This window comes from Blastomyces gilchristii, assembly GCF_000003855.2.
Source record: "Blastomyces gilchristii SLH14081 genomic scaffold supercont1.1, whole genome shotgun sequence".
Classification (NCBI taxonomy): domain Eukaryota; kingdom Fungi; phylum Ascomycota; class Eurotiomycetes; order Onygenales; family Ajellomycetaceae; genus Blastomyces; species Blastomyces gilchristii.
Genome location: NW_003101682.1, coordinates 294,365 through 306,912, shown reverse-complemented (window position 1 = coordinate 306,912; position 12,548 = coordinate 294,365). Strand labels below are relative to the sequence as shown.

Sequence of the window (12,548 nt, the reverse complement as noted above, 5' to 3'; positions counted from 1 at the left end):
GCTTATAAGGCAAATCATAATAATAAGCATGATGGTGAAGAAAAAAGTAAAGTGGTTGGGCAAAAAAAAAAAAATACAGAAATATAAATAAATATAGATAAAAATAAATAAAGATAAAAATAAAAATAAACCCCGAACAGAATCATCATAGAGAACAAGGAAGCAAGGAAGAAGGAAACTGGTGACAGGGAACAAGGAAGGAGGAAAGTTTGAAATATCTTCCGATCAAGGGGGTAACTTATTATATACTATACACAATCTGCACAAAGAAAGCTAAACTATACTACAAGCGATGTAGGTATCCAACATCCCATTATTCTTTTCAGCAAACTCAAAAATCACATAAACATCACAACAAATCCAAGGACAACCAGACAGGCCCACCAAAAAAAAAAAAAGCACAGCAAAGAAAGACTCCATACCATCCATCTCCCCACATGTAGAAACCCATAATGATAAATAATTAAAACATCATAAAATCCATACCCTCTCCCCCCCCACTCCTTTCCCCCAGATATCATCTAACCGTCAACCAATTCCTCCACTCACACCGACACCCCCCATTCCCACCATCAAACCCACCAAATGAAGAACCACCACTCCCACCACCAAGCAACGTCCCCGGCCTAACCAGCTGGCCCCCAAACCCGCGATCCTCCACCTGCAGCTTCTTCGAACTCACAATGTACCGCTGCTCCAAATCCAGCTCGTAGCAATACACCATCTTCGCCCTGGGATTGCCGCCATGTCTGTCCAGCACGATGGTGATAGGATAAGGGAAGGAGCCCGGGCGCGTGAAATCTGTGCCGGACGGCTGGAGGCCTGCCGTGGAAGACTCTGGCGGGGAGGAGGAGGCAGCAGAGGATGACGTTGGCGACGACGGTATCACTCCCATCCCATTCCGCGCGGGCTGCGTCCAGATCTGCACGAGGAAGCGCGTCTGCGTCCAGGTGCAGCGCACGCGGGCGGCGGAGCGCGTTGAGCCGCCGTTCTCGTCGTCGGGAACCACGGAGAGGACGGAGTCGTTGTTCAGCGGCCTGTCGGCTTTGAGGAAGATGGAGCGGTCGTAGAACGTGTAGAAGCCGTAGTGCTCGGTAGGGAGGCCGCGGTCGTACAGCCGGATTGGCTGGGCGATCGGCAGCGGGAGGAGGTTTGCGGGCGCCGCGGCCCCGTCCGGGTTGTGTGCTGGGTTGGGGATGGCGTCGCGTAGGTCGTCGGCGTCCATGCCTTCAAGTTGAGGTGGAGGTGTGTCCGCGCGTCGCTCGCGGCTGGATATCGTTATTGGTTCTGGGGAGAGGAAGGTTGCAAGGAATGGGGTGTCTTCCCCTGCGAACGGCCCGGTGACTCCATCGGTCGTGTTTCCGAGAAATTCCTGCTCTTCGATACTTGGCGGGGCGGGAATAGGGGAGAACCCGCCGCTCCGCTTCTGCAGCGATTGACGACTATCGAGAGATTTGGGGGAGGCGCCCGACTTGCTCAAAATTGTGAAGACCGACCTCTTTCGAGCCGCCTGATTGGAAGGGACTGTGCTGTGAGCAAAGGTGCCGTTCCGGAAATTTATCTGGATCCTGAAGTTCGGTTGGTCCGGGTCGAACGGCTTATTGGCATCCTGGTTTTCTTTGGGTAATGCGCAACTCCACATGGTGGCGGGCGTATACACCCTGAGTTCGCGACCGCTGCATTCGGGCCCGCAAATGGTTGAAACCCCGGTTGGCATGGGCGGGTAGCCGGTCAGGTTCAGCCAGCGCGATTCGGGGGTGTCATCACTCTTTTTCGTGAGCGTAACCGCGAGTACAACACTGACAATGATAATGGCGATCAAAATAGCTGCAATACACATGTACCACCGGCGTCTCTTTCTGCCTTCCCGACCGGATCTACCAAAACATCCTCTGTTGTTCAAACAGCCCCTCCCGCGCCACAGCCCTCCAACTTTCCTAGCCATTCGATCTTCTCGCTCTAATCTCCGACGCCTAGATTCGCTATTTGCTCGTACATCCACCGGTCTTTCGACGTCCGACAGGCGGACAGGGTTGTTCGGCAGACGGGGCGGTAGAACTCCTCGTGGAAGGGGTTCGTTTCTGGCACTATACGTTGCTGCAGGGGGCTGGGGTTGCTGAATGCCAGATAATAGTATTCCACCACCTCTTGACGTCATTTGTGCCTGCGTCTCCGGGGATAACGGTCCTGGCGATTGGGGTTGCGGGTGCAAATCTGAAGGTAAGATAGCCCTATATCGCCTAAGCTTCGTGATTTTCTTAGGCGGAGAGTAAGGAGGAGGTTGGATGCTTGAGTTTCCCACGCTTAAACTCGGGGAGCTGTCAAAAGGGTTTGGTGAGGAAGATACACGTCGAGGGATCGGTGGTAGAGGCGCCGTCGGCCCAGCTTGGAAAGGCCCTATTGCCGCAGCTCTGAGCAACGGAGTAACCGTAGCTTGACGAACGTTAGGGGAAATATCTGGCTCGTCCTCGATCACGGTTGAATCAGAATTCGACCGCTCCCTAGGCTCTACTCCGCTCCTCAGGCTATCGACAAATCGTTGGAAAAACGGGTTGTTTGGATTTTGATTCTCAACCTGAACGTTCTCGCCAGGCACCGGTGGGAAAGCTGCGATGTAGTTTCTAGAATACCCAGTGCGTGGACTCGTAGATGGTAAGTGTAGAGGACTTTGTTTATTGGTAGAGTAGTCATGTACGCTCTGGTGAAAATGTTCCTGTGTATAGCTAGTAGAAGTAGGGTTCGAGATCATGAAAGGAATAGTCTGGGCGGAAACCGTGGAAATGTGGGAAGCTTTATCCCTTGATTGGCGTGAAGATGGCTGTGAACAATCATCAGCGTCATCATCATCCCATTCAGAAGCGGATCCTTCACGTTCGACACGCGGTTTGCCGACCGTGCCCGCGGCAGATGCCCAAAGGCTCTCTTTCTCCTCCGCGCTGTAAGGGGTATCTGGTGAAAAGAAAGAAACTTCCTCCACCACACGTTTCTCTCCGTCCCGATTACTGTCAACCTGTAGTGACTGGGACACAGCAAACGGAAACGCGGGAACAACCGGCGGTGTTTCATCTTGGGGCGACCTAAAACTCATTTTGCTCGCCATGGTGTTTGAGCGAGAAAGGAGCGGAGAAAGTAACAGGTTCCACCATCCCTGCGATCGAGGCCTTGTAGCGATGGTGTCGATGCTATATCTGCTGGCTATTCCCGCATGCAGTCTGCTTTCATCTGACATGGATCGTGGACGCGCCGTTCGTCTACATACAGGCGAGTCATCCTCGATCACAGTCCCAATAGAGAACGCGCGATTTCTTCGCGCGGGCGTCGTCGTCGTCGAACCTTGGTCGACAAATACATCACTAGCCTCAGTCTTGGTGAAAGAATGGGACGCAGGAATCGCCGGGACAGGTGGAATGATAGATGGTGGACGACCGTCTTTCGCCCGTGGCGTAGGTTGAGAATAGATGCTCGAAGCGGGTCGTGCACGCCGCGCTTCGGGGCTTCCGCTACTGAAGCTGTCCCAAGGATTATCTTCCCTGGCAGGCGTGATGATGATGGTTGGAGTAATAGGTGTAGAATTTGTGCTTTTCTGGCTATTTGGGCTGCCAATGTTGCTTTTAATCGGCGTGCTGCTATCATCTCCGAGCCGTTTGGTCTTCCCCTGGCCTCCCGCGTTATTGTACGGAACCCTTAGCCCAATCATAATCGGGCGATCGGAAGGGGATAGATCCTGTGATTTGCTAGGAGAACCGGCCCGCAACGCATCCAGAGGAGATTTCTTCATCTTTTTAACATGGTTACTGGCCTGTGGGCCCTGTGTGGCCTCTCCGACATTGTCTTTGATTTCCTCATACCCCTTTGCTGACGATATTCTCCGCTCCGGCAACAGCCTGTTCCCCTGTGCCTGTACTGGTCTCGTAGTTTCCGTCCCCTTCGAGAGTAACCGTAGATCATTCAGGTCGATAAACCCCCTGCCAGCCGACTGTCGACGTTTCGACACTGCGTCTCTTCTATACTTGGGCGTATCATTGGCGAAGTTCGTGACGAGGTTGAGTCCGGGACGCGTCTTCTTGTTTGTTGTGGCCTCTTTGGGGTTCCGCTTCATAATAGTCCGTCCGCGTTTAATTGAATCCCAACGGCTAGGGCGGGGAGCTTGAGAGGACTCGCCAAGAAGTTTCTGTTTATCCTCCATTTGGCTATCGAATTGCGTTGCATTGTCGGTTTCAGAATGTGTTTTCCCGTGGGTCAAATAGTCCTCAGACGAGGCAAAGGGGTTGTCTTTGTCCGGGGCTGCCAATTGTGAGCTTCCGGGCGATTCGAAGGGGGTGTATATTTCTTCGTTAATAGGCGAAGACAATGGGAATATAGGTATATTCTGTGCACGGAGATGTGAAGCGGCCAACGGCGGCACCCCGTATTGAGCGTTATTATTTCCCATCTCGGCTATATCATAAACGACAAAACGATGGGCTAAAACAGGGCATGTTGAAGTCAGTACCTCTATGCATGCATATTCTTTTCCGATGAAAGTAGTCAAGGTAGGAAATGCTTACCATCATATATATCAACAGAGATATTTGTAGCAAATGCAACAAGAGTATTGGATCATAAAGCTGACATTATAGGGAATTTTTTCCAATATTAGAAACTCCTCACAAGGACAGAATGAGGAGAACAATAACAAACAATGAAAATAACTGTCACTGTCACTGTCACTGTCAGTGTTTATGATAAATGAGTTGTTGTCTTGTTGCCAGTGAAATGAAAGACGAACATCTATTGAATGACAATATCAATGAAATAGGCTATTCACATAGCACAAAAGAATGGAATATTCATTTAATATTTGATGTGATCAAAACAACAGAAGAAGCATGCATTCAACAGAATAAGATAATATAATCTAAAAAATGAGAGTGTAGTGTTTATGTGAGAGTAACAAGTGACAAGAGAAATAGAGAGAGAGAGAAGGAGAAGAGAAAGGAAAAAGGAGAAAGGAAGTTGTCAGAAGAAAGAGAGAGAGAAAGAGAGAAAGCAAGCAAGCAATAGTAGTTAGTTACACATCTCACAAGCAACACCAATAAGAGAGGGAAATTGATCAATGAAGAGTAAATTCAAAACTTCTCCTCATCTCTCTCTCTCTCTCTCTCTCAGCAGCCAGCAGCCAGCAGCCAAGCGGATGCTGATACAAGAATAGATCCAAATGTCAGTCGGTCAGTCAGTAACAAGAGCGATAGGTGGGGATAGACAGTAGTAGTTACACTACTACTACCCTCTCCTTTGGCGCCCACGAACGGCGGCGCTCCGCTCAATATGCCAATTTCCACAACAGGTGGAGATGAGAACGGACACAATTTATAGAGAGAAACCGGCAGCCTTTCGCTCCCCCGAACAACTCCAGCTCCAACCGTGGATTTTTCCTAAAGCATCAAAGGGGAAGTGAGATTCCCACTTCTCTGGTCTGGTCTGGTCTGGTCTGATCTGATATGGCATGCAGTGGATATAGCGCCGGGATGGAGGAGCAAATGGCATCTGGTAGTTGAACTCGTTTTCTGGCCCGGCGCTACGAAAAGAGAACCCCCGAATAACAGACATGTAAATCATGGGACTTACATGTAGCTCTAGGCCAACTCTGCATGAAGAACAGTGGAGGAAACAGTTGGAGGGAGGGAGGGAGGGAGGGTGATTCAACATAAATGCAAGAGTTGGTTGGCTAAATAATCGAGTGGTTTAAAAATCCACAGTGTTGGGCGCGTGGATTGTTGTGGATTGTTGTGGCTTTCTGGCGGCGGTTAGGGACAAACGAAAGGTTCTTGGGGCGGGCGTTGATGGGTTGTAACTATACCTAGTAACTAACTAGTTAACGCACGTGAGACTCTGTGGTCTGGGGCAACAACCTTTGATGAACAGCATCCTATCCTATCCTGCTTCTAACTCGTTTTTCCTCACAACGTAGGCAAGTTACATTTATTAACTACGGAGCGGAGCAGTCACGTTGAGGTTGTTGGTTGAAGGCGTTGGCCAATCACGCGATCGGGATCGTCCTCGCAGGCTTGATTGGGCGGCAACGGGAAATTAGTCATGCTGGGCGGGCGCTTAAAAAACGATATCCCAATATCTATGGCAGCATGGTATGATACAGTGGAAACGTAACCGTTGCAAGATAATAATCATGAGGCAATAACAACAGTCTGCATCTTATAAAGAAAAGGGAAAAATATAAATGTATATAGTTCGCCGTTAGGAAATGAATCCCTTTCACTATTCCATCCCCTACACACGAAGTACCGGCTTCGATTGTGCATATTTCACAATTTCATGATTTTCACTCGTTTGACTCGGTTGCATGCGCAGTGGACCATCACTGTGAGCCTGTGGGCAAAGCAATATGTGGATTTAAAGAGTTGAGTGATATAAAATGACATGACATAATGTATATATATATATATTTTTTTTTTCTCCCCCTTTTCAAAGAATTCTGCGTTCTGTGGAGTGAGTCGTAGAGAAAAGCTAAAAGAGGATAGATATATAAATAAAATAATGGATAAATAATTGAAGAGAATTGAATCATTAGAAAAAAAGGAAATGTAAAGTTGAATATCAATTAAAAAAGAAGGAAAAATAAATAAAATCAGACATCATAGTATGTAAGTAGAGCCCAAAAAGAAGAAGAAGAAGTCAATAGATATGAGCGGGCACGTTGATTGGGGTATAGTAATGGCCTTGAGAGGTGAAGATGGATTTTGAGAAGAGTAGAGTAAAGAATAGAGAGATAAGAAAAGTACAGAGAGAAAAAAAGGAACGGAAACCAAGAAGAGTGGACAAGTCTGTGGAGTATAGGGTGAGAGAAACAAAAGAAAAAAGAACCAGCCAGGGAGCACTGTAAAATGGGCCAGAAAATGAGGAAATGAATAAGACAAAAAGTGTAAGGAAAAGGACAGCAGCAGAGACTAAGAGACAGGTCATCAAGGGAATCGGTATCAGATCAGGAAGTGTAAATTAAATCAAGCCCAGAAAAGGAAATGAAAAGAGAGGGAGGTGAACCCAAAAAAAAAAAAAAAAAAAAAAAAAAAAAAAAAAAAAAAAAAAAAAAAGAAAGAAAAAAACTCCGAATCCAAGACCCAAAGACGGTTTTTTTGCCTCCCTTTCCTTCCCGTGTCCGCATATTTCCATCAAAAGAAAGAGAGAAAAAAAAAGAGATGATATCGAAATTGAAATGAAAGGGGAAAAAAACCATGAAAATTGACATGAACAAAAACGAGAGAAAGGAACCACGGGAAATAAGAAACGGATATCAAAAAGCAACTCCCCACGCTAGCAGAAATAAATATAAGCCAGACAGCCAGTCAGAGAGGAAGATCGTGTGGCGTATTTTTGTTTAAACCAGTGGGTGCGCATATAATATCTGTGTCATTCCCCTGGACAGGGCTCTTCTCGTTAAAGGCACCAGTCTATCAACGTTCCACCTAACGTGCATAGAACACCGGTCCATCGCATCGCAATCGCATAGTATCGCGTCGTATCACGTCGTATCAGCCCATCTGACATTTTGCCCCTGATGATGTTGGCAGCCTCATCCAGTGTTCGTTTATTTTTATTCAAGTCGGGACTATCCGCTTGGTTGGCGGTGATTTTTTTTTTTCTTTCTTTTTGTAATTGACGCCCATCGTGCAGGACGGGTGACATAAACAGGGTATGACATGGTAAGACAAAAAACACCACGCTACGTTACAGCGTGTCATGCCATAGCGCGGAATATACCATGGGGCTTCGCTGCTATTAGATTTACACGGTGGTGACAGTAGGCTAGCGGGCAGGTGGAAGGTGTTGTCGATGTCGCAAGTAAGTCGGTCAGTAAGGTTGGCGAGTTGACAGGTAGGGATGGAAATCGATGTGCATGCATCCAGGTAAGGAAAAATCCTAAACCATCTCCCCCATAGTAGCTAGTTAACGCGGTTTCGAGTTGAAGCGTTTTTGTTGTGGGGCCGATGTATATCATTCATGTGCGTCATGGGGAATGGCAGCGCCGATGTCGACATTTAAAGCGATGGTCGAGTGTTACTTTTGGTTCTGTCCGTTAGACGACGTAAAACAAGCCGGTCGATTGGGGTGAAATAAAGAATGGCGTTAATATAGATAGGTGAATCGTCCTGGAGAGGGGCAAAAGAAAAGAAAAGAAAAGAAAAGGAAACATTCAGTCAAACTCAGGCAGGCGCTTAAAAATATAGGAGTCGTTGCAGTGGTATAGATCGAAAGCGGTCCTGAAGCGATGCTGTCCAACCTTCCCCGGATCAAAAGTAGCGGACGGGAATTAGATACGAAAACAGTATTACAGTCCAGGTAGTCAAACAAAATAATAATAATAATAGGTAGTAGTAGCAGTGATAATAATCGTAAAACACCCTCATCGCCGGCCCTCGGTATACTGTACACCTTGCATTGGTGCCAGGGAGCCGTTCATCAGCGGCGGGAGAGTTCTCGCTGGGTCCATGGAGGGGAGTGGGGGCTGCACAGCACCGGGAGAAGAATAGGGGCTCCCGTGGCCGTTACTATACATCTGAGGCTGTGGATGGGAGTGTGGATGTGTACCGTTTGTTTGCTGTGGTGGTGCGCGGTCATAGGTAGGCTGGGGGTGATGGCCATTTGTGGTTGATTGGCGTTGTAGCTGCTCATTGAGCTGTTGGCGGAGTTCCGCGACCTCGGCTTTCAGGGTGACGGATTCGTGACGGCTTTGTTGAATTGTTTTCTCGAGCTGGCCGATGTATTCGATTGCTGGTATCCGTTAGCACTGGTATTCCTTTGTAAAATCGGCTTGATATTTCGTATTTTTAGTTGAGGGGCCGTTACGTTAGGGTTGGCTTTTACCTCGAGTTAGAGTTTCCCATTTACTGGACTTGCTGCTCTGGTTTGATGGCAGCCGTGAACGTAAAAGTTCAAAGCAGTCTTTCATTTCACTACGTCTTTTGCGCTCTGCCAGCTTGTGCGTGACGCGCAATTCCGGGGTTCTACTGTACGGGGTCGCGCCGTTGGGTGACTCCGGATCGCCCATTAACTCTCTAACCTGCTTCTGCTGTAGGGAATGGTGATGGACATTTTGTGGCAGTTCTAGCACAACAGTAAGTTAGTACTGAATGTGCCCATACATACATATATATATATATATAAAAGAGAAAAAAGAAGAGAAGAAGAGATATAAAAAAAAAAAAAATTAAAATTAAAAAATTAAAAAAAAAAAAAAAAAAAAAAAAAAAAAAAAAAAGAGGACCAACCTTGTTGGCCATGTGGCAGTCTGGAATCTGTCGTAAACACACTGCTGGCCAGAGACTCCGTGGTGCTAACTGGGACGAGGGTTGGCCACGGGCGCTTTCTTTATCGGATGACCGGGCGACGTCGGGGTCAGGAAAAGCATAGGCCTGGCCTGCAGTGGGCGATTCTGCATTGTAAATATCTCTGCGTGAGGATGTGAAATGGGCGGGGGGCAAGTCCTCCCGCACAGGAAAAGAAGCGGTTGTTGACCCGTGTGGGGCCCAGTGGGAGAGTGGATGGCGTTGTTCACCGCTGTAGCGGGGCCCGCGTTGGCTTGCTACGCTTGAATATTCCCCGGATATGCCACGGTCGCGCTGGAGGCCCGAGACAATAGACGACTGAGAGGCATTGGTGCTGTGGTATGGCGAGGCTTGGTTTATGGCCAAGGAGCCGATGCCCTGGTTCATTCGACTATCAATGCTGCTGCGGCGGGACTCGGGGAACTCAGCAGGGGGTCGTTGGACGGCGCTGTCAAAGTTTTGGTTTATAGAAGGGAGCATAGCGTTTGGCTGGTGCATGGAGTAGGTGGGGGACTGTTGTTGGGAGGATGGCGTAGCAGAGGAGGGAGTCTGTGGTTGTTGATCTTTTGAGGACTGCCGTTGTGACTGGGGATGTTTTGGAGAGTGTTGAGAGGAAGTCATGTAGGTATATTGCGCATAGCCATTGGTGCCGTTGGTGCCATTGGTGCCATTGGTAGTGTTTGAGTAGGTGGAGGAGCCTAGATGAGCAATGGATTAGTATACATATACACAGATATAACACACATATATATGCACATGTATATTCATATATTTCAATATAATAAAAATAGACAAGTTGTATAAAAAGGGAACAAAAAAAATCAAAAACAACATACGGGCACTCTGGGGCATGGACCAATTGCCGGAGTCCCGCTCGACGGTGTTCATGGAGGCCTGCGCGGGCGATTTTTCTGCGGGGGCAACAACACCATTGGCAAGATTGCCGAGAGACATACTGGCGGTAAGGGTAGAGATAGAAGGCAGTTTCTGGACCTGCTGAACACCAGCACCAGCAGCATTGCTACTACCACCAGCACCACCAGAGGCGGCAGCGGCCTGGGGAGTCTGCTGGCCGGCCCTTGGTTCCTCCCATGGACGACGCGCAACCGAGACGTCCATCTTCCGGAGCGAGAGATGAGGTTGGTGTGTTTTTCCAAAGCGCCGCAGGAGGAGGGACTGGAGGAGAGGAGGATTGGGATGGGCGACAAGGTTGACCTGGCTGGCTCTTGGGGACGAGAGGGAGGGGTTTCGGGTTTATGGCTGTCCTGTCCTGTCCAGGTTGAGTAAGATTGATATCGAGAATGTTGAAGAAGCAATTTGATTTCGTTAGGGGGGGAAGATTGTCGAGGAGGAAGAGGATGAAAGGACGAGGAGAAGAGGAGGAAAGGAGGAGGAGGGCTGATAGGTTGCCGAGCTGGAAGGGCTGGCAGGGCCAAGCAAGCCAACGAAGAGAGAAGCACGAGGGGAGGAGATTCGGAAGAGACTCAGAACAGAAGAACCAGCGCGAGAATCAGGGGATTGAGATGGGATATTATTCTACAGAGTGCACAGCTGGAGGAGAGGAGAGGAGTGGAGAGGAGAGGAGAGGAGGGGAGAATGGGAGAATGGGAGAATGGGAGAATAGGAGAGTAGGAGAGTAGGAGAGTAGAAGAACAGTAGAATAGAGGAGTTGGAGAAGAAGTGTGCAACAGAGGAGAGAAGAAGAAGAAGACGACGAAGTGGGGAGGGGAGGACAGACACAGAACGGGCGATGGAGAAGAATAGCTGGGGTAACTCACCCAGCCCTGGCTTGCTTGGTTAGTTACTCAGTTGCCCGGGGAGAAGATAGCAACCACGAAGGAGGAGAGATTGAGAGAAGATGCATCAGACAGACAGACAGACAGATAGACAGAGAGAGAGATAAAGAGAGAGGGAGAAGAAAAGACAGTCATGTAGTCAGGGTAGTCAGACAGGTCGGACAGACACACACAACACAGATACAACAACTCGATTCCCTTCAGGCTCTTGCTGAAGAAGACAGAACCGAGCTGGCACGTGGCGGCAGAACGGGGTCCAAGGCAGTTGGAGCCAGTTGCAGCCAGTTATAACCCTAAGGACCAGTTCGGGACCTGTTTGGGGCCTCTTTAGAGCCTGTTTGGGGCTGGTTGGGAGTGGTTGGGGGTTGTCTGGCGTGGTCGTTAGGGTGTTGTTAGGGGGGGGGGATTTGTTAATATGGGGGGGTTAGGGGGGGGGGGGGTTAATTGGGCTAATTATTGGGGTGGGTTAGGGTTTCTAGGATGGGATGGCAAGAATGGGCTAAGGCTAGCACCGATACTAGTTGGCCGTGGCTTGCTACTACATCGGCTTTTTATTTTTAACATCCTCGTTTATCCTTCGTTAATCCCACCACTCTTTAGTGTCTGTCTCTCTTCTCTCTCTGTCTGTGTCTTGTCTCTGTGTCTGCGTGTAGTTTATTTGTTTACTTCCTATATCTACCTAGACAACTTCGCCCAAACCATGGCTGTCTCCAAAGTATGTACTGAGCCTGTACAGTACCTGTGCACACCCAAGCATCCCCGGAGCTGCGGGTTGCGGGTTGCGGGCTGACTCGCGCCATGGATCGAGATAGACTGTGTCCCAGCGACCAGAATGCAGTTGACGACAAGACATTATTGGGCAGCCTGTATGTATGTATGTATGTACATGTACTGTACACTACCTAATCCGTCTTGCATACATTACATACATACATGCTATTATTATTGTTTATCTACCAGTGAATAAACTAATTTGTATATTTTTGTAAAAAATACATAAATACTTCTCTTCTTCAACTAACTACTCTAGTTACTCTATAACTATAACCTAGTGTCTAGTATTTATCATTGACTGACTACATACACATATTCCCTCAATGGATTTGTTTGTTTGTTTCTAGTTATATATATATATAGAGAGAGAGAGAGAGAGAGAGAGGAGAGAAGGGAGCATGATCATCTCACTGCATGTTACCCGGGGATTCTACTGCCCAATAATAATGACGATCGAATGATGAACTCCCTCCCCAGCCCCGGCCGATCTCCAAACCCACTTCTGCCACGCGGCCGGGCGAGGAGAGGAAAATACGCGGCGTACAACACCCCCCACCGTAGTCTGATCTAGGCTGCTTTTGGCTTTAATTCTCCAATCTACAGGTTATTTATTATATATTTCTCTCCACGAATAGTGCTTGTCTCCCTGCTGTTTCTC

General features: G+C 48.3%; 2 protein-coding genes across 2 annotated transcripts; both read right to left on the bottom strand.

Moving 5' to 3' along the window:
- Positions 1-517: 517 nt before the first annotated feature.
- BDBG_00040 (uncharacterized protein) lies at positions 518-4,432 on the bottom strand (the record flags this gene model as incomplete). The annotated part of the gene is made up of 1 exon (XM_031719703.1): positions 518-4,432. The coding sequence occupies one exon, from the start codon at positions 4,430-4,432 to the stop codon at positions 518-520; it is 3,915 nt and encodes a 1,304-aa protein (XP_031575571.1).
- Positions 4,433-8,398: 3,966 nt separating this feature from the next.
- BDBG_00039 (HLH transcription factor) lies at positions 8,399-10,439 on the bottom strand (the record flags this gene model as incomplete). The annotated part of the gene is made up of 4 exons (XM_031719702.1): positions 8,399-8,766; positions 8,860-9,064; positions 9,264-10,018; positions 10,157-10,439. 4 exons carry the CDS (start codon positions 10,437-10,439, stop codon positions 8,399-8,401), a joined length of 1,611 nt encoding a protein of 536 aa, XP_031575570.1.
- Positions 10,440-12,548: the final 2,109 nt, after the last annotated feature.